This window comes from Mus musculus, chromosome 2 (genome assembly GCF_000001635.26).
Source record: "Mus musculus strain C57BL/6J chromosome 2, GRCm38.p6 C57BL/6J".
Classification (NCBI taxonomy): Eukaryota; Metazoa; Chordata; class Mammalia; order Rodentia; family Muridae; genus Mus; species Mus musculus.
In genome coordinates, this window is record NC_000068.7 from 58,976,210 (window position 1) to 58,999,347 (window position 23,138).

Consider the following 23,138-nt stretch of genomic DNA (forward strand, 5'->3'; position numbering starts at 1 on the left):
GGAAAATATCCTCAGAACCACCAAGGAGGCTTGTGGATGAATGAGGAAGACAGAGTGCCTTTTCCCTACAGGTACTTGTGCCCAGTGTCTACTGACAACCTAGGGCAGAAGAAGGAGCAGAGTGAGAAGTAAAAGATTCTCCCAGAGGAGATGATAAACAAAGTAATAGCGGTCACAAAAGGACTAATACAACTGATCAGAGTCATCTGCAACATGGACAAAAAGGAACGAACTGCTGAGGCAGAACACCAGTCAAAGTTTTGCTCATCCAATAAAACAACTAAAGGGGATAAAAAGAACATAAATTGGAAAGAAAGAAGTCAAAGTATTGCTATTTGCAGATGATATGATAGCATACATACTTGACCCCAAAAATTCTATCAGGGAACTGCTACCACTGATAGACCTTCAATGAAGTGGCTGGATACAAGATTATCTCAAAACAAACAAACAAACAAACAAACAAACAGTAGCCCTTCTAGATACAGATGACAAACAGGCTGAGAAAAAAATCAGGGAAACAACACCCTTCACAATAGCCACAGATAATATAAAATATCCTGGGGTAACTCTAACCAAGCAAATGAAAGACCTGTATGATAGAAACTTACAGTCTTTGAAGAAGATATCACAAGATAGAAAGAGCTCCCATGCTCATGGATCAGTAGGATAAACAGTAAAAATGGCCATTTAACCAAAAGCAATCTACAGATTCAATACAATCCCCATCAAAATTCCAACACAATTCTTTACAGACCTTGAAAGAAGAATATTCAATTTCATATGGAAAAACAAAAACCCAGGGTAGCTAAAAACACTCCTGAACAGTAAAAGGAATTTCAGAGCTAGCACCATCCCTGATCAAGCTGGACTACAAAGCTGTAGTAATAAAAAACACAGAGTATTGTCAAAAAACAGACACATTGATCAATGGAATTGAATCAAAGACCCAGATGTAAATCTGAGGACACCTGATTTTTGATAAAGAAGCCAGAAATATACAATGGAAAAATGGAAGCATCCTCAAGAAATGGTGCAGGTCTAAGTGGATTTACATGTAGAAGAATGCAAATAGATCCATATCTATCACCCTGCACAAAACTCACATCCAAGTGCATCAAAGATCTCAGCATAAAACCAGATACACTGAGCCTGAGCATGTTGAAACACATTGGCATAGGAGACTACTTCCTGAATAGAACACCAATAGTACAGGCACTAAGATCAACATTTAATGAGGCCAGGCAGTGGTGGCGCACGCCTTTAATCTCAGCATTTGGGAGGCAGAGGCAGGTGGATTTCTGAGTTCGAGGCCAGCCTGTTCTACAGAGTGAATTCTAGGACAGCCATGACTTCACAGAGAAACCCTGTCTCGAAAAACCAGAAAAAAAAAAAGAAAGAAAGAAAGAAAGAAAGAAAAAGGAAAGAAAAGAAAAGAAAAGAAAAAAGCAATTAATGAATGGGACATCATGAAACTGAAAAGCTTTTCTAAGTCAAAGGACACAGTCAATAGGACAAAAGAGCAGCCTATGGACTGGGAAAAGACTAAAATTTTCACCAACCCTATATCTCACAGAGGGCTAATATCCAAAATATATAAATAACTCAAAAAACTAGATACCAACAAACTAAATGATTTAATTTTAAAATGGGGTAGAGACCTAAACAGAATTCTCAACAGAGGAATCACAAATGGCTGAGAAACCCTTGAAGCGGTGTTAGGGGAGTTGGTGGGGAGGGGCTGTCCTGACTCTTACTTATGGGACCCTTCTCCTCCCATTGAGTTACCTTGTCCAGCCTTGATGCAATGGGTGGCACCTGTGGGTTTTTGTTGTTGTTGTTGTTGTTTGGGGTTGGGGGTTGTTTGTTTGTGTTTATTTGTTTGTTGTTTTGTAGCTTGTTATGCCACGTTTGTTCAATGTTCCTGGGAGGCCTGCTCTTCTCTGGGGGGAGGAGGAATGGGTGGATCTTGGGGAGAGGTGGAGAGAGTGGGAGTGGGTGAGGGAGGCTGGGGGAATGGGGAAGTAGAAACAGAGAAGAATAATTTTTAAAAAAATGTTTTTCTTATGCAAGAACACCGCTAAAAGAGACGAGCCACGGGTTGAGAGAAGATAAAAAGAGAACTTGTAGAGAGAACATGTAAAAAACATACAGTGAGGAAGAGGAAGTCAGGAAACCCATGAGAGAATCGGGCAAGACTTGAGTAGAAGGTTCACTAGCTAGATAATGAATAAAGATTCCCCGCCATTATTTTAAATGCATGTGAAAATCACAACTAGTCCCCGCTCCTTAGTCACCGAGCTAAGGCTAGAGAGGCTGCGGTACTGAGAACATGATGTGAAGGATGTGGGCTGAAAATCTGGATAGCCACTTGGGGAAACCATCTGAGCATTATTTACTCAAGCTACGCCACTCAAACCTTCTGATCCGCCCACTCTGCTCCTAAGGACCCAATAGGAATCAGCACATCCATTCAGGAAGGCGTATCCCATTATGTTCCGAATAGCAAAATTCAGGAAACCGTATAAATTGTGTTGTTATCAAATGAAATGCTATACAACATCAAAAATTTGTTTCCACACGAAATAAGGTTCAAGCAGAGATGATGAACCTAAGAAGGCTAAAGGCTGTGTACTCAATGATTTGATGTAGATACAGTTTGTGGTAGACAGAAGACACCCACAGTGGTGGTGTCTGGAGGGTGCCTAGGGTGAGGAGGGCAGTCGTTACTAAAAAGGCCGTGAGCCAGCCTCTGAGCCACAGAAATTTGTTTTATATGTCGTGTCTCTTAGCTCAGTGCTTACATAGGGTCTAATAAGTGAATTTCATTCTACAGCTCACTTAAGTGCCTGGCAGCACACAGTGCAACATACTGCACCCTGCACAGTTCAGAGGCTAATGGCAATGCTCACAAAGTGAACAGAGGAAGTGTAGGAGTGCACAGACTGTCCTCGCCCCTGTCCCCGCCCCTCCGCTCCCCCTCCTCGATCCTCGACCCCGGCCCAGTCCCCGTCCTCGCCCCCCCCCCCACTCCCCCCGACACCCGCCCCTGCCACTGTGTTCCCTATCAGCCACCAAGGATGAGAAACAAGTACAGGCTCAACAGCCTGGGGTAGATCTGGGGTAGATCAGTCTAGAGACAACTTGTACTTTTTTACGTTCCAAACTTAAGCAGTGTGAAAAGATCTTCCTACTTTTAAAAAAAAAAAAAAAAAAAAAAAAAAAAAAAGCCGATCAAACATGTTTCCTCCATGTTTTCAAACAAGCATTTGTTTTTAGATATATTACTCACTATACTATGTCTGCCAGGCTTTTTTTTTCCCCTACTAAGAGAATGAACTGTCTTATTTGTTGTGCCCTCGTGATCCTCCTAAATGACTTAGCAGGAAACCAAGATGACTATATCACGTTGTACCTTAGCACAAGTCATTTACAGTTACTGGAGCACAGCCGCAACCCACACCTTCAGTTCTAGCATGGGGACAGCGCCTCTGTGTTTGCCTGTGTGCCCCAGATACCCACACTCCAGCCTTTCAACCATACTGCTCAACTCTTCAAGAATACTGAAGCCCCTCAGTGGGCCAGAGGAAGGGCAAAGCCCTACCTACACCCCACACCTTGCTGAGGGCCACACATGACCACCAAGCTTGTTCATGCGTGCTCCAAGTGAGTCTTTCCTCCTTGGCCTTTTCAGCTCCTCCATTGTGAATGGAGTCTGGCTCAGCATCAGACAGTTCCATCTTGCCAGACCTGGTGCACATGTGGCACTTATGGCAGGTCTTAGATGTCACCATCAAAATTTCAATACTAACATCCTGTTACAGTAACCTTAGATTGAGCTTTATACAATTATGGGCCTTTTTTTTTTTTTTTTCACCTAAATGAATCACAACATCTACGGTTCAAACCAACAGTTTTCATCAAGATGGGCTTTTCAGAGAAACTGATCTTCAGATAGAATTTGAACAGAAGTAGACTCTTTGTGTTTGTTGTTTTGGTTTTTGGTTTTTTGAGACAGGGTTTCTTTGTAGCCCTGGCTATCCTGGAACTCACTCTGTAGACCAGGCTGGCCTTGAACTCAGAAATCTGCTTCCCTCTGGCCTGGCACAGGTAGACTCTTAATGTCCACCCTGGATCACAGCACCTATATGGCGTCTTACCTTGGCTTTCAGGTCAGCACATAGTTCCTGTTGCCGTCTCCTGTCCTTGGCCAGAAGGCTCCCCATTTCATGGGCTGCACAGGCTTCGAGGAGAGTCAGCATGGCTTTCTGTATAAAGTCTTTCCTGCTCCTGCTCCAATTGTCTATCAGGATTCTTCTCTGCTCTCTAGCAAAGTGATACTGGTCACAGTATTTCTCGTGTTCTACCTACAATGGTAACAGGAGGCAGTTGCTTATCATTCTGAAACGAGCCTGTAATTTATGTCATTGTGAGATGGATAAAATTCATTATAATCAATGATTTTGAACAACTAGGAACAAACATCCTCACCATAACCAGGAACAAGACACAAGCTCTGTTCAGGGACTGTGCCTAACTGCCAACTAATGATATCACCTAATTTTCTAAGTCCTCTGTTTGCTCAGGTAGGATGGAAGCAGTCCAGGTGGTTCCTGAAATGGATCTTAATTCTAAACGGCAATGCTTTAACAAGAATCAATCTGTCCCCATACGTAATTTTAAATTTTCCTCTCTTAAGTCAATTGTAGTATTTTACATGGTGTCATTGTTTCAGCCAAACAACATACTTTGCTAAATGTATTTATTTATTTTAAATTCATGTGCATATTTGTTTTGCCTACATGCAGGTTTATGTGAGGGTATTGGATCCCCTGAGACTGGAGTTACAGATAGTGGTTAACTGCCATATCGATGCTGGGAATTGAACCCGGGTCCTTTGGAAAAAACAGCTATTTCTCTTAACCACTGAGCCATCTCTCCAGACCCACTAACGTATTCTTCAAATGCTACAACCATCTTAGAGAGGCACAACTTTGCCTGTAATCACTAAAGCGCTCAGCTGCCGGGATGCTTAAAAGTAATCTGGTGATAGTGCCCTCTGGCCTCCTCTCCTGCCCTCCCTCTTCCCACCCCCACCCCTTCACCCCCCCCCATCACCACCCCCACCCCGAGGGAGACAGGTTCTCACACTGGCAGCAGGCACTTCTTCCCAAGGTGAATAGCAACCTTGGGAAGTACAGAGTCCTGGGGGAAGCACAGAAGCAGGGGAGTGCAGGGGCAGAGGGAGCCTGGTCTGTCTAAAGTCCCTGCAGGGAACTCTGAAATGAGAGCCCTTGCTAGAAGTCCTTACTCCTCTAGCATAGCCCACACCTCTAAATCTGACAAATTACCTGATCCCTGAGTTGCTAGGCATTAGAAAAGAAGCAAGAGAAGGTAATGCCCACATAAAGAACAATGCTTTAGGTGGAATTAATTAGGATCATGATAAAGTAGGCCATGGTCTCACTTTAACCAGAGAGTAAACACGTTCTGTGAACTCCTTCGCTTTGTTCTAGAAAGCTAAAAATATACTTAACATTTGTCAACTATCAAGGAGAGGAAGCAAGCACCATGCAGGAAATACGTAGTAATCAATCCGGTGTAGAAAGTAAATGTAAAAATCTTTATCACATCAATAGTAATAAAATATAAAAATCTACAGAGTTACACTTGACAGCTAGCTGCTGAGGCAAAGAGACCTAATAGCGAATAAAAAGAACCCTCTAATTTGATCAATTAAGAATTTTTAAAGCTCTATAGTGAGTCACGTAAAGACCAGAATTAAATACTTACTATATGGGGGTGGAGAGCGGAGTGGGGCAGGCTAAGAGGGGTGGGAAAGGATGACCACAGTAGTATGTGGTCTTTGCTTCAGTTTCTTCACCAGACGTTAATGATAACAATGGTATTTCAGTCACTGTCATGTGTCCTAAAGGACTTTCATAGGACTCATGCAGAAATGCAGCACAAGATATTTCATAGCACAGCTCATCAAAAAGTTATATCTGCACATTTGTTACATGTGCATTATAAGATGAGTTCCTATTGAGTTCGTTGGTAACATGGTAACTTCTAGATTCTTGCTGTTGTCCTCTTGCCCACTACAGAATGAAATAATAATTTCCCGATTTCCTCTCAGGTAACTTTCAGTTGTGTCTTTAGCACCTGAAGTAAGGTTTGTGTTTGGAACCTTGTGGGAATCAGGCAGAGCTGTGGTGGAGGCGAGTGACATTGCCGAGAGAAAATGCTGAGTTTTCTAGGCCTAGGACTGAAGTGGGACAGGCTCTGTGGGTAGAAGGCAGGCATTCAAGTTTCAGGCAAGAGCCAGATATGGTAGAACCACCATAGTAGGAAGGTAAAAGATGGTATGACCCCCAAGGTAAAATGGCTGCTCTGTAATTAGGAAACCATGGTGGAGGTCTACAAGCAGGTGGGCACAGACTGGCCCTGGGCTTCCTTCAGACTTCACAGGCTTCAAAAATGACCCACGTGGGTTTGCAGCCTATAACTAAACCCACGTGGGTCATTTCTGTAGTGGAGAAATAAAGAATTGTTGGAGCACCATTTAATAGACATATTTGTCTTGCTAATTGTGGACCTCTAAACACAGCAATTCACAGGCATATAGGATATGCATATTCATCATCAGGATCACTCACCAAATGATGCCTGGACTTGTGAGGGAAATATCTTTGCAACATGTCCAAGTACAGAGCTCTTCTGCCAAGGAGATTTCCGGGATACTGGTCTAAGACAGCCTGGTAAGTCCAGTGCTCTTCTGCACTTAGTTGGAAGTTACTGGAAGCAATAAAAATGTTACACACTGAGGTGAACAACCATGGGATTTAAGGGACTTCAAACTGTTCAAGCTATCGGCCAGTGAAGATCGTGGTAAAAAATGAGACTTTTGAAGACAAGATCTCACTATGCTGTTCAAGCTGGTTTCAAGATGCCCTCCAGCTTCCTCCTGAGGGCAGAGGCCATGGGAATGCACCGACATGCTCAGCTGAGGTGAGCTAACACCACCTGTCAGCCACCAAGTGCTACATCCATAGTTCTAAGCCCACATCCAGTGGGCTCCTTCAGTCCTTGCTTTGACCTTGCCAGAGTTCCAGGAATAATTCAAAGATGTTGGTGAGACACGATATTCTTTTAATATTTATTCTATCTTGCCTATAGCAATATTTTAAAAGCCATCACCAGTGAATGGAGTAGATAAACACCTGTAAATACTTATTAGGGATAAAGATTTAAAAGATAATATTTTTCTTACTCCACAAAGTTCCCATTTCTATGCTGGAGACAAACACACATGTAAATAGATGAACATTTTATACAAAGGAAAATAAAGATAGACAGACTGAGAGAGGCATTTATTCATGCTTTGAGCTCCAAGGCAAGTCAAATAATCCTTTTTTTTTTTTTTTTTTTTTTTTTTTTTTTTTTTGGAAACAGGGTTTATCTGTGTAGCCTTGGCTGTCCTGGAACTCACTTTGTAGACCAGGCTGGCCTCGAACTCTCGAACTCAGAAATCTGCCTGCCGCTGCCTCCCGAGTGCTGGGATTAAAGGCGTGTGCTACCACGCCCAGCTTCAAATAATCTTTTACTTTTTTCTCTTTACCTCAGGCTTTGTGGATAAGGCTACAGATTGGTAGTGAAAAGACAAATAATGTTGTTACATTTCTAATGACCAAATAAATAATTTGGGTTTTTAATCTCACATGTGCGTGCGTGCGTGCATCTGTCCACGTATAAGCACTCACAGGAGGTTATAGGACGTCTTACAGAAGTTGGTTCTTTCCTACTATTTGGGTTTCAGGGGTTGAAATGAAAATTGTTAGGCTGGAGGAAGCACCTTTACAGGAAAGGCCTTTACATGATCCTGCAAGCTGCCCTAGTCACGTGTCCACCCTGCATCCCCTAGTCACATGTCCATCCTGCGTCTGGTCCCACCTCCTGTAGGCACGGCATGATTCACATTCTGCATAAAGTATTAGCAAAGTCCTGTTCAAAGTGAAAAAGTTGCCTTGCCATTTTGAACTCTCAACTGAATTAATGCCTCTTTATATTCTGATTTTATTTGCATGTTATTATTATTCCTGCTAAGTAAATTAGAATAATCAAATACAGATGCAATCAGAGGGAAGTATTAATAGTAACAAATATTTCTTTGATCTAAGACGGATCACCAATGTTTATTCCTATGGTATCAATGATCTTACACCTTAAATTATGCAATTCAATATTTGTCGGGTATCTTTCTACCTCTGAAAAATATTTGACATTTTAACAAAATAAAATAGCCTTTAAGTGGGTGGAACTAATGGAATTCCACCATCCTCATACAAGGTTAGCTAGTCCCTTCAGTACACGGATATGAGAAAAATATCTTTCAAAAGAGAAAAGTCTCCATACCTACTCTATAAAGGAAGAAAAAGAGGGTGGGAAGTGGTCTAAGGAGAGAAAACTGTTCAGTATGTCATAATACTCAAGTGCAGGGGAAATATTAAAATGAATTCATTCATGAATACACTGAGTGTTTTGGTTCCAACTGGATGGGTTCTGCATGTGCAGACAGCCAAAGGCTGCTGCAAATAAAACATTTCAAGTGGGAAAATTAACCTAGAAGAAAAGTGCACTTGGCATTTCAAATGCCCTCAGGTTGTCAAGGACAATGTCTCAGGCCCTCTCTCCAGGGCCATCTTCATTCTCGGTAATGTGGATGCATTTTAACAGCAGTTAGCAGGAGAAATTCTTCTATAGCATCCCACAAGCAATTGAAGAGCAGAATGAAAGCCCGTGTCCTTGTTAATGTTTTAAGCTATTTCTAAAATCAAAGGGCCTTGAACACAGTTGAATTTCCACACTTATCTGATTCATATGTATGTGGGGTGTTCTGCAGAGGGGAAAGGGACAGAACGTAGGCCCAGTGATTTGCTGTCCTTTTAAACCATTATTTGTCTTTAAAATAGTGGCTGTTTCTTGGGGATGGGGGGATCCCCACCACCGAGCTGCTGGGAGTCTTGGCTGGTGTTGAAGAGGCCCTTCTCTTCTCTGGGAAATTTCCTGGGCCATGGCAGAAGCATCTCACTCTCTGGTTCCTTCCCACAGTGTTCCTAATGCTACAATGTTCCTAATGCTACAATGTTTCTAATGCTACAATGTTTCTAATGCTACAATGTTCCTAATGCTACAATGTTTCTAATGCTACAAATAGCAGATGACTGCTAGACATGGGTCAACAAGGCTCGCCCAATCAGATACCTCCAAGGAGGTCAACCCTGGTACCAATCTGACTCAGTTGATATCAACATCAGCTTTCAACAAGATGTCCTCTTACCCAGGCTTCCCCCCCCCCATTCTGTGGCCCTCCAAAGCCTTCTTAGAGCATCTGCTAATAGTTCCGTTGGTCTAGGAAAAACATCTTTTGTGTCTATAGAACTCATCCTAACATAATCCACGAACAATCTTGCCCATAATTTTCAAACAGCTTAAAAGGTTTATTAAATGGAAAAGAACTTTTAAACTAATTACTTTGATGGCTTCGCCTACTGAATAGTGGCACAAGACTGTAGCTGTCCACAGTCCACAATGTGAGAACAGCAAACATTTACTGAAATGCTTTTCAAATACAACAAGCACACACTGAGCTGCACACACTGTTATAAATAAATATAGCAGCAGAAGAATTTGTGGCATTTGGTTCATTTTTGCAAATTGCATGAATGTATTAATTAGTTGCTATTTTAATGACATTAAAAACCACTTAAATGTATGGGGTGACTATAAAATATTTAAAGCAGATGAGTAAGCCCCGTGCAGGGATGACATCCATTTTGACCTTGCAGTTGATTCAGGAAGAATCTTTCAACTGTCTTTCTCTATTTACCAAAATTACACAAGTTGTAAGTCATTTCTCTAGTACACAAAAAGTAAAAATGAAATAACATGCTGAAAGGAAATGGCGTCTTAAATATCATAATATTATCATTTCTAGAATATTTATAGCGGCTTCCAGAGAGGCAGGTGTAAGTCTTAAGGCAAATACCCATGCAATAATAACAGCATAACCACTAGATTGCTATTTGAGAGGGAAGGGAGAAGATTTGCCACTGCATACAGACCTACACATGCATATGCACATACACACATGCACGTACGTGAGCGTGCACACACACACACACACACACACACACACACACACACACACACAGCGCTAACACAACAAAATCCAAAAGGAGCACGTGATCAAACAGAGCAGTTTCCTCACAGTACCTAAGCAGCCATTTTTTAGAAACATGGCCTTTTAGGTTCTAAAATATAAAATCACATTCAACATATGCACGTTTCTAAACTAAAACTTGGACATTTGTCTCTCTTGATCAAACCTTCATTTTTTCTTCTCATTACAGAAGCATGTATGTAAAATAACTGAGACCGAGTTAGCTTTTACCTGCCAAAGTTCTTGTTCAAGTTAACCCCTTCCCTGGTGATTGTGATAACAAACATACTTGGTTGCTTGGCTAATTAAAAAAAAAAAAAAAGAATCCCTTATCTACTTTCTAAAATCGGAAACTTTTAATATTTAAAGGTTCCTAGAGAAAACATTAAAATTACCCTAAACTTTTGTAATTAGAAATGTCTCATAGAGGTGCTCAAAAGCTCAGGAGTTATGAGCACTGTCGTGGAGTAAGGTTTGATTCCCAGCAGGCATACATATGTCCACTCACAACCATTTGTAGCTCTAATTCCCTGAGATTTGATGCCCTCTTCTGGCCTCTGTGGGCACCAGGCATATAAGTGCAGACAAAATGCCCATATGGGTAAGAATAAATTGATTTAAAAAATTACCTTTGACAAAAGTTTTTGTGAGCTATTTACCATTTCTATCTTACTGGTCTTTAATCTTACAATTAAAAGTGTTTTGCGACTTCTGTCTTCGTTAGAGCATGCCCAGACCTCCCAGTTTACATATTTATCCAGCATTCCTGACACATCAGGACTTCCGTGTGCAGAGGATAAGACATGTGACATTCAGCTTCCAATCATTCTCCTCTGCCCATGAACACCGAACCCACACACATCATTTCAGTATGATTTTCTAAAAGGTGATGCAAAACAGGTCATTCATAAAACAGAGAGCACTAAGCTGGGGAAGTTCAGTTTGTCCTTGGTTGGATTCGACTAAATCTCATGTGTTTGGGTCATTCCAAAAGCCTATGTTGACTCACTACTCACTAGGCTACTCTCTAGGCTACTGCTTCTCATCACCTCAGATACCGACAACACCTTAACTCGGTATCAGCATGAACCGACACACTTGGGCCCACTAATGAGGCAGCAACCCACAGAAACTGATAGAAACTCCAAACCCATTGTACCTGGCGCAGGCAATAAGTCCATCCCAAATGTGTGTGTGTGTGAGAGAGAGGGGGGGGGAAGAGAGAGAGAGAGAGAGAGAGAGAGAGAGAGAGAGAGAGAGAGAGAAATCCCAGCTGGTGATAACATTTCACAAATCCTGCAAGCTCTAACACTGAGACACCGGCAGATATTGCCAATATTGAGAAGAGCTGTAGAAGTTACACAGACACTTATCCAACTAAAACCAATGCCAATGCAGCCTGTCTTATCATCACCCTGGAAAGATCATCAGGAGAAAGACTTACCACCAAAGTTACCCTGCACACCTGGTAGAAGCAACTGGTCAGATGCCCACATGTTAACACAGGGGCACAGAAATATGAAGCAAGGTGACACACATGGTATCTCTAAGGAACACAATGACTCACTAGCAAGAGACATGGAAGAACTGCCTGAAAAAAAAATTCGAAATATAGACAATTCAACAAATTACAAAAGTAATTTAGAATGTGAATGTGACATTCAGCAAAGAGTCAGCTTAAGAAAGAACCAGTCAGTAAGGAAAATGCCATAAAGAAATCTTCACCTTGTATGCTAATTACAAAAATAAATAAAAAAGAGTAATTGTATGAGGTAATATATTTGCTAATAAGCTGTATTAAAGTACTCCAATATATATTTCAAAACAATATGCAACACACAATATGAATTTAATAACTATCAAATTTTAATTCAAATAAATACAACAAAAATCCTACTAGAAATCTTGGCGCTAAAGACTCAATAAATATAATTAAAATACAGTGAGATCCTCAACAGCAGAATTCATCAAGCAGAAGAAAATGCTTCTGATTTTAAAGACAGGTATTTTAAAAATAATTCAGACACAGCTTTAAAAGGAAAAGCAATATATATTACAAAGAATGAGAAAGCCTTTGAGACTTATGTGACACCATTACGTGAGCAAACCTTGGCATTATGGGTATTCCAGAAGAAGAGAGAATCTACTCAGCAAAATAACTGCCAAAGTCTCCTGAAGCTTACAAAAGATGGACCTGTAGGTTCAGGAAGCTCAAAAGGTCCCTACTAGATTTGACCAAAAGGCATACTCTCTGAGAACTATTCTGGACACGCTGTCAGAAGAATAAGGCAGGGGCTGGAGAGATGGTTTGCCCAGTCAAGTGCCTGCTGCACAGCATAACTCCAGCACCACACAAGGGCCAGGCACTCACTCAAAATCCCAGCACTAGAGAGAGGATGTGGAGATAGGCAGAGTCCTGGCCTCACTGGCCAACCAGTCTAGCTTAATTGGTAAGCTCCACACCATTGAGAGTCTGTCTCAAAAGAAGCAGCCGCCATTCTTGAGGATGGCACTAAGGTCCTCTAGCCTCCACACAAATCTGCACACACATGTGCATGCACCTATGCATATATGCACATGCATGTTTTTAAAATAAAATTCTAAAAGCAGCAAAAGAAAAAGAAAAATCATTTAAAAAAAAAAAACAACAACAAAAAATGTCATTAAGCTGAGAGCAGACTTCTCCATAGAAAGTTTACAAGCCAAGAGAGAACTGTATGAGATATTCAAAGCCCTGATCAGACAGCAGAGTTGAACTCAGCATGCTGTACACAGCAAAACTAATTTCAAAAATAGAGGAGACATGCAAAGTATTTCACAACAACCACTGAGGGGGTCCATCACTACCAGGCTAGCCTTGCAAGGAGCACTCAAGGTGTCCTGCACAGATATGAAGGGGGTCTGTTGCCATCACAAAAGTATGGGAAGAAGAGTCAATGACAGAGGAGATGCACAGGAGAAAAGTGGAAGAGAATCAGACTCCACCAACACTGAAAATAGACCCACACAGGAACAAGAGAGAAAGGAAAAACACTTGCAAAACAACATGAGGGAAAAAAAATCTAAATTGCGGGTGAATGTATATATCAAAAATGACCTTGGTTGCAAATGAATTAAAATCCTGTAATAAAAACAAAACATAGATTGGGGATGAGGAGATGAAATGAGTTCAGATCCCTAATAGCCATGTAAAAAGCCAGGCATGATGGTGCACTGGGGAAATAGAGACAAGCATATTCTTAGTGCTTCCTGGCCAGCCAGGCTAGCCAAACCAGTGAGCAACAGGTTCAGTGAGAGACGCTGTCTCAAAAACAGTAATGTGGATAGGAATGAGGAAACAGGGGATATCAACCTCTAGCCTCCACACTATGCACACACATACAAAGAGAGAGAGAGAGAGAGAAAGAGAGAGACCAGCATGCACATATGCACACATGCATGAACATGTATACTCATGTGACAAACACACATGCAAATAATTTTTTTTACTCACTATAGACTGGCTATATGGGAAAAATTAATGGGACCTAGCCATATGTTGTATGGGACTCAGTGTGTAAGTAATAATACACAGAAATTGAATGTGAAGGAACAGGAATAGATACATCATGTAATTAGAAGTCCAAAGTAACTAGTACCACTATTGATATCAGATAGAATAGAGACTTTGGGTTAAATGTTGTGGAAAAAATACTGTCACAATTTAGTGACAATGGAACAGAGTCAACAGTTATAACTATATTGGCATCCAATGCTGGAACATCCAATTATAATGAAATAAACATAATTGATTAAAATTAGAAAGATTTTAAATTAATAATCTACTAATCCAACTCAAGTAACAAGAAATGTGAAATCAAACCAAATCCAAAATTAATAAAAAGAAAGATATTACAAAAGCCAGAACAGAAAGGAAAATAAATGAAACCGAGACAAAACTATGAAAGACTAATAAAATTAAAGACAAGCTAAATTGACAAACTTATTTATAGGAAACAGAGAACATTCCAATAAAGAAAATCAAACATAAAAAAGGTCACAGCTAACACCAAAGAAATACAAAAATTAATAAAAGACTATGTACAAAATAACTGGAAAATCTAGGCTTAATACATAAATGTCTGGATACGTATATGTGTAAAACCTACTGCCCTAGTTTGCTTCTCTGTGGCTGTGATAAACGCCATGACCAAAGCAACCTGGAGTGGATAAAGTTTTTTTGGCTGCCACTTCCAAGCTAGAATCCATCCGTAAGGAAAGCAAGGACAGACAGCAAATCATTGTGGAGGTGGAAGCAGGAAGCAGGAAGCAGGAAGCAGGAAGGAAAACTGCTCATTGGCGCACTCCCTTTGGCTTCTGCCTCTCCCCTAGCTTTCTCAAAGCCAAGGCCCACAGCTGAGAGAGGATCCTCACAGCGGGCTGCGCCCTCCTGCATCAATTAGCAGTTAAGAAAATGATGCACAGGCATGCCAGAGACCACACTGATTGAGGCAAATTTTCAGGTGAGGGTCCCTCTTCGTGGAGACTCTTTGTGGAGACTCTGAGGTGGTCAAATAGACAGCAGAGACTCAGTACTACCCTGAACATTGACATTCTGTCCATTGCCATGCTGTAGATGAAACGGGAGGGTACTGAGTAAAATTGGTAAGGCACAGGCAGATCCACACTACTTGATATCATTTGTCTATGGAAGCTAAAGGTTTGTCTCCAGGAAGCAGAAAGAACAGTGGTCACCAGAGCCAGGGAAGGGTGTACATAAAGGCAGCCTAGAGAGGATGGTCAACTCTTGTAGGTATGAACTGGGAGGGAAACAAAGAGTTAATGTTCTAGAGCACCATGGAAAAGTGATGATAGACAAGAAATAATCAAATATTTCAAATTGCTAGGAGAGGGGATTTTATTGCTCCACGCTCAGAAGAATCAGAAAGGTAGAGAGTGATCGAAATGCCAAGTACCAGTGTGTGTGTGTGTGTGTGTGTGTGTGTGAATTAACGTTTCACACTATATAATTATATACAACTGTTACATGCCGGTTAAAAGTGAAAGGGATTTTGCTCGCTCATTTATCTCTTTGCTTTGTTTTGTCTTTTAATCAGGTGTAGGCATTAAGGATGCTAACAATAAAGCCTGCTTAGGGACTAGAGATCTGACTCAGAAGTTAAGAGCTAACTATTGCAGAGGACCTGAGTTTGGTTCTGTGCACCCACATCAGGTTAATAACAACCACTTGTAACTCCAAATCCAAGGGACTGCATGCCCTGTTCAGGCCTCCTTAGACACCTAGACTCTTGTGCACCCACACACGGATGCACAATATTAAAATCAAATCTTTTTTTTTAAGGACTGTTGAATTAAAGACATAACAAATGTTTTTACACTTTATAAGTTCTGACATGCAAATAAACAAAATTCAACGAAGTAAACTCAAAGAAAACATTGTGGCATGTTGCATAAAACTTAGACCCTGGGGCTAGAGAGATGGCTCAGCAGTTAAGATCATTTGATGCTCTTGCAGAGGACACAAGTTCAGCTTCAAGCACCCACATCAAGTAGCTCACAAATGCCGATAGCTCCAGTTCCAGGGCATCTAAGCCCTTTTCTGTCCTCCACAGGCATGTAACAACACGTACATACACACGTACATACATGCACACAGACTCATGTGTGTCCATATAAGTAAAAAATGTTTAAATCTTTTAACAGGGAGATTCATGATCTTTTGATAGGATGCATTCTGCTATAGGCAAAAAAAAAAAAAAAAAAAATTAAAACAAATATTTTATTCTTGCACCACCCCCAAAGCTAGTTTAGTAATTGCTAAATTTGTTTTCTGGTATGAGCTAACATTAAATTATAAACCCATAATTTTTATGCAACTTTTCTTTTAAAACAATGCTGCTAAAGCTATATGGCAAACAGAAAGTTGTGTGCAGTGATTACCCACCCTCCAACAGATGCAAAAGTCAGCAGTGAGTGGGGCTTTCCCCATGGACTGCACCAGGGAGGTGGCGACTGCAGTGGCCAACGTTGGCTGTCTGGGCTGGCTAACCGATGGGACTCAGCAGACCCTTGAAGACCAGAGGACTATGCTGCTTTCTCGGAACCTCTCCCTTTGATAATCACTTTTGGCACACAACCAACAGCGGTCCACATGTGGAGCTTGAGCCTGGTCGTGCTCGGGCACTGAACCTTCCCGACAGTTCTGGGAGTACATCGGACAAAATGCCCAGTGGTGGTTAAACTGTAATGTTTTAACTTGTGGCTTCGTTTGTCTGTGAACCAATGTCATCTCTGGTTTGCTATTTCCCTGCTTTCCTCTCACTGTGTTCATCGGGAGGAGACACATACACAGGCATCTGTTTGTTTAAACTTTTATGAGGCCATGTTGTCTTCTGGCACTGACTAGTCCCAGTTCATCCTTAGTAGCAATGGAGAATACCGTTTGCTTTGGCAAGGGGAAATGTGTGTGTTTCTCTTTTTACTGAAGGACAGTGAGAGAGGTGAGCTGTGTTGGTAAACATGGGAACACGAGGAAAGATCATGAACAGGACCCTGGCCATGTGCCCTTGGGACAGCAATCTCTAAGGCCTTATCATTAAGTCTAGTGATGAAACAAATGGTGAAGCATGTTATAGTTTGTGCTGGCCTTGGTACAAGACTGAGACTCCAGCATTGGCAAGTAGGGGGATCAGGAGCTCAGGATCACATGCTTTCGTGAGTTGGAGGTCAGCCAGGTATGAAGAGTCAGTCTTAAAACAAACAAAAGGGAGAGAGGGAGAAGAGGAGGGGAGAGGAGGGGAAGGGAGGAGGTGAAAGAGGGGAGGGGAGGGGAGGGGAGGAGATGAAAGAGGGGAGGGGAGGGGAGGGGAGGGGAGGGGAGGAGAGGAGAGGAGAGGAGGAGAAACCTAAAAGGAGAAGAAAATGAAAATATAACTTAGGTTGATTTTCTGCAAGGAAATATAACAATATTCTTAACAATATTCTTTGACTCAGAATCTCCATTTCTGAAATCCAACTGAAGAGATTAATCATTCATATATATATATATATATATATATATATATATATATATATATATATATATATATATATATATATCAGTGGCAAGCAAGCCATTTCAAAGTTTCTAAAAGAATATCAGAATGTAGAATACCTACTACTCAAAAGTGAGGAACCTGAACAGAATAGCAACAGGTGGAATTCAAACTAGGGAAGTGGTGGATATGCTAATAGAGTTTTCCTTTTCATAAACAAAAGTGTTACTCTAGGGTCTCTCTTGGATTTATATTAACTTCATTTCTTCTCTTTGCCTACCTCTGTTTTTAAATTTTTCTGTAATGTAATTATTTCTGAATTCAGAGACAAATACACAAACTTGAAATGTTCCCAGAGCACTAAAGTGACACCTTGAACAGTGCTAACAAAATACGATGAATCGAAATAATTAGGTTGAAAAGCATGATCCTAGAGCACTGGCTATTTTGTGAGAGCTCACTGTTAAAGCAGTCAGATTCAGATCTCAGAATATTCATTATGAGCCAACAGTACAAAATTTAATATACCTATCAACAATAAATTATAAATCACTTGTGATCTTGCTGCTGTCGTCTACATATTGACTTCATCTCTGAAGCAACTGAATGGGCCAATCACACAATTATGTCTCAGCTATATGATTAATTCATCTAAATATAAGGATATTAAAGCTGTGATCTCTCTTTTGAGTCTAAAAGATGCAATTAAATTCGCCTTCCTGTTCTTAATGACACGCAGACCTAATTCACCACAGCAGAATCCAGAGTGTTTTGCCAGTATGATGGATGAAGGGTGAGGCTCCACTGTAGTCAGATTGTTTTTATAATGTGTTTTGGTAAATTAGACCATCCTTTAAAGTTGTGCTATCCAAGATGCTAGCCACCAGGCACATGTGTGTGGCTGGAAATGTCCATGATAACATGGTCTGGGTTATGAGCATGCTTCACAAGCTATATGAAAAAGGAGCGTGTATAATGGCTCATCAGTAGTTCTCAAATATGTGTTGCATGTTGCAATTATAATATTTTGGAAATATCCATTGCAATGTATTTGAAAATTATCACCTTTTTCTTTTTAACTTTTTTGTGCAACTGGTTAAAAAAAAACTAATTACATATCTGGCTCACATATTTTCATTAAACATCTCCAATCTAGGACTCAAGATGCAACCAGCTTCCTGGCATGTATAAACAGCTTTCTTATTTAGACAGACAGAAAGGACCTCATCTATTGAATTACTAAGGGCTCCAAACTAGGGATATGGCCTTCCTTTCTCTGAACAGCACTGATTTAATGTATAAAACAGCTTCCTTTGTCCCCTTTTTCTTCCATCCCTTGAGACCGGGTCTGGCTATGTGGTCCAGGCAGGTCTCAAGTTCACGGTCTTTTCATTTCTGCCTCCCAAGAGATAAGCTTACAAATGGGTGTCTCACCTGACAAAACCCAGCCATTAAAATGAGATAAAGCAAGGATTAAGGTCATGGGTACTTGTCATATCATGCAAGAGGTACTCGTTAAATATCAATGATCTATTGAACTTTTAACTTAAATGCTAGACCTGTGATTTGCCTTAGAAAATAAGAAGCAAATGTGTGAAGTGTTTATAATTTCACTACCTGGGGTGACTGTGGTTATTGTTTATTTGAATGACTTGGTTTCCAATCTTTCTGCTGTGTTTGTACAGATGTATATGTCATGCTTTAAGAAACAGCAAGAGAATTTACATTATATATTATATAACCTACTTTGTGGCTTGCTTTGTACTTACATAACACATGTCACAGCTATTTGTATCATTAAAAAATCCCTATGAATTAGAATTAGGGTCGCAATGTGCTGAATGGACACAGCATGACAGATGTCACTGCTGCCTAATGCATCGCTGTTTAGGTAATGTCTTAGCTTGCTTTCTATTGCTGTGGTAAGCATCATGGTGATGCTTACCATGAAAGCATGAAAGTGGCTTACCGAAAGCCACTTGGTGAAGAAAAAGGTTATTTCATCTTACAATTTATAGACTGTCATAAAGGGAAGCCAAAGAACCTGGAGGCAAGGACCGATGTTGATACCATGGAGGAACTCTGCTTACCCAATAGGCTTGCTTTCCATAGTGTGGTCAGCCTGCTTTCTTATAGAACCCAGGACTAGCCTCTGAGGGGTGGCACTACCCACAATGAGACAGGTACTCCCTTATACATCATTAATAATAATAAAAAATGTCCCCACAGACATGCCCACAGGCCAATGTAATGGTGGCAATTCCTCAATTACGGTTCCTTTCCCATGATGATGTTAGCTTCTGTCGAGTTCACAAAACACTAACCAACACAGGAAATCTTGAAGATTTTGCTAGCACTGGGAAGAGAAAAATTAATATTAAGTACACTTGAAGCAAAATATTTATTTCAATTTAGAGAATTTTTCTTTCATTATTATTTCTGATGAGACAACTATTATTCCTCCAATATAAAGCGTGTGTGTGTGTGTGTGCATGCTTGCCCATGTGTATATGTGGAGACCAGAAGTTGATATTGGATAGCTAAGCACTCTTCATCATATATTTTGTGCCAAGGTTCCTTACTGCATATGAAGCTCACCAGTTATTTAAGATTAGCTGGCTTTAGGGACTAGGACTCATTCAGTCTCCACTTCCCCAGTATGAGGATTTCAGATGTCTGACCATAGTTGCTCAAGATCTGAGTTCAGGTCCCCATGCCCATCTTTTATAGTCACTTTCCTGACTGAACCATGTCCTTGGCCCCATAGGTTTCTGGTGCCATCACCACCTTTGACAAATTATCGTGTGGCTTTGAGAAAGGTCACATGCCAATTATATATAAATAGCCATTTCCCGCATACTGTTTTTAATCCTGGGTAAAATTATTGTCTGTTTGGCCATTCTTATAAGGTAGGTATTTGAGTTTTGTTTTATTCTCCATTTCTTTGATAAGTAGAGAGGGTCATACATTTCTGACTCATTTGTGTTTTGAATAACAACTGAGAAATCCCAGGCCACTGTGACATCTCGTCCCCAGCATCTGAATCACATGCTATGCATCAGCTGCCCCCACCTTAGTTCTGACAGACATGAATCTGTGCTGATCCTAAGCCTCCTCAGTGCTGATCCTAAGCCTCCTCAGTCCCCGATCATATCTCTCCTTCCCTCTCCCCATCCTCCCCCGTCTCTTTCATCCCTCCATCCCCCCTTTCTTCCCTTTCCCCTAAAATTTACCCCTTGCTAGATTATCCCCATGAGCATCAAATACATTGCTTTTATACCTACTTTAAGTAAAATGAAAACATAAGAGAGTGGAGAACTCAACAGCAAAAAGAGACCCTGCTGCTCTGCTGGGCAGAAAAAAAATTGTCAAGTTGTCCACTTTCATTCTCTTCTATCCTTCGCCACCCACTCACTCAAACCCACTCCAACTAGCCATTCACATCCTCTTTTTCCAATGAAAGTGGCTCCCAGCTATCTCCCTTTAGAGCCAAAAAGTTATTAATCATTGGCATATGCAGCATTTATTCAGTGGTTCATCACCTCCTTTACAAATAGTACAGGCTGCTTTTCCTTTGTCTGTCTTTTCTCTCTGTCTCTCTGCATCTATCTCTCATCTGCCCATCTATCATCTATTTTTCATTTATCTATCTATATTTACCTATATCTATTTATTTATCATCTATTGATCTATCATCTATTTATCACCTATTTGTCTGTCTGTCTGTCTGTCTATCTTTTGTTGCTTTTCTCTCTTATCCTTTCTCTGACACTGCCCTGCTCATGTCTGAGGAGGAGTTTTGGTCTCTTTTCTTTCCTGGATCGTTGCTTTGGACATCTCATGTAAATGACTGACAAAGTAAAACTCTAGACCAGATCTTCTTCCTGAACTCTGAACTCTGAACTCACAAAGCCCAAAATGGCTTCCCCAAACTCAGCATATCCAAGTCTGGACACTTAAACTTCCTACTTTCAACTAGATAGCCTTTCCACTTCCATTCTCTCAGACACCCACTCCAAACAAGCCAGGTGCAGCAGGCAACTCCTACCGAGTTCCCTAGGCTTTTACTTTTGTGACTCTACTAGCAGATGCCTTGGCTCTACCCTCAAATGGTGTCCAAGAGCTCAAGGCTTCCCACCACCATGTCATCAGCTAATGTGTTTGACAAAACAGTAACCAGCACAGTAGTCTTGAGGATTTTGCTACCAATGTGAAGAGAAAAGTTAATATCTAACAGCACTGAAGTCCAATACTTATTTCATTTTAATAATTTTTTCCCTGGTGTTATTTCTGAAGAGACAAATATTATTCCCCCAATATAAAGATTCTCGGTGTGTGCACACACATGGAGACCAGAGTCGAAGTTGGATATCTATCATTTCTTCACCTCATATGACAGGTTAACAACTTCCTGTGTGTCCAGTCTTTTCTTGTGCCCTCCCCCCGCCATCATTAAGCACAACAATTGCCAAAGCGATGCTGCCACAACATGAACCAGGGCTTCTTCTTGCTCTCTTCTGCGTGACATGTATTGAGATGTATGAGTATGCCCAACAAGGCAATGGTTCTCAACCAATAGGTCGCAACCACCTTGGGTGTTGAATAACCAACCCTTTCACAGGGGCCTGCATATCAGATATTTACATTATGATTCATAACAGTGGCAAAATTACAGTTTTGAAGTAGCAATGAAAATAATTTTATGCTTGGGGTCACCACAATATTAGGAATTATATTAAAGGCTCACAGTGTTAGCAAGCTTGAGAGGTTCAAGGACACTTATGTAAAAGATGAGGTTAGAAAACATCTCAAAATACCCTACTTCTTGAGTGAGGATGGAGTTCAATGGTATATCACTAACTGAACATGCATGAGTCCTTGAGTTCAACTCTCAGCTAGATACACACATATGCACAAAAGTACACACACACACACACACTCAACAGAAATAATAGCTTACTATTCACTCTTATCGGTTGAACCTGATCCAAATATTCTGCTGATCTATCCCTGGGTTCCTGGACACTGGACCCTTTTGAGCATACTCATACATCTCAATGAACATGGACTATGATGTTCTTATGTCCAATGTCTGCATGACCAGCTCTCCCAACCCACTTCATGATTTCTCATCATGTCATTGTCCAACTGAAACCTAGCCCCAAGGTTTTTTTTTTTTTTTTCACAACTGTAATCTGCCTTCTAAAATCCCAGTATGTTCTCTGACTCTAACCTATGCCTCTGTAGGGCTTACCAGCTTCTAATACTGTGAGCATATTTGCCTTATGAACCTCACTTCTATTTGTTATCAACTTAATCGCAAATGTGGTGATTTAAAAAGGAATAGCCCTTATATGCTCATATATGAGTGTTTGGACATTAGGGAGTAATGCTATTTGACAGGGATTAAGAGGTGTGGCTTGGTTGGAATGGGTGTGGCTTTGTTGGAGGAAGTGTGTCACGGGGGTGGGATTTGAGGTTTCAGAAGAATAAGCCATGCCCACTGGCTCTCTCTTTTCCTGCTGCCTGCTGATCCAGATGTAGAACTCTCAGCTACCTCTCCAGCACCATCCCTGCCTGCATGCCTCCATGCTTCCTATCTGACAATAATGAACTAAACCTCTGAACTATAAGCCAGTCCTATTTAACTGTTTTTCTTTATAAGAGTTGCTGCGGCCATGGTGTGTCATCACAGCAATAGAACATTGAGAAAACATGTACTGAGAATCTTGTCTGATTTATGCTTGTAAACACTAAGTAAATATTTGCAGGAAAAGGGAATAATTTCCTCCTTCATCTCCTTTTTTGTTTTCTACTTTGCTGCTTATTTTTCAATTAATTTGCAAAATATCTTTATATATTAGGTATTTTAATATCTTTAA

General features: G+C 40.8%; 1 protein-coding gene across 8 annotated transcripts in view; it reads right to left on the reverse strand.

Annotated features, from left to right (window-relative positions):
• Positions 1-23,138, reverse strand: part of Ccdc148 (coiled-coil domain containing 148) — a 339,132-nt gene that overhangs the window by 154,513 nt on the left and 161,481 nt on the right. For all 8 annotated transcript variants that reach the window (NM_001362393.1, NM_001001178.2, NM_001362394.1 and 5 more), the window contains 2 exons: positions 6,660-6,798; positions 4,161-4,367 (listed from right to left, as the gene is read on the reverse strand). In NM_001362393.1, coding sequence (NP_001349322.1) covers positions 4,161-4,367; positions 6,660-6,798 — 346 coding nt within the window. The remainder of the gene's footprint in view (positions 1-4,160; positions 4,368-6,659; positions 6,799-23,138) is intronic.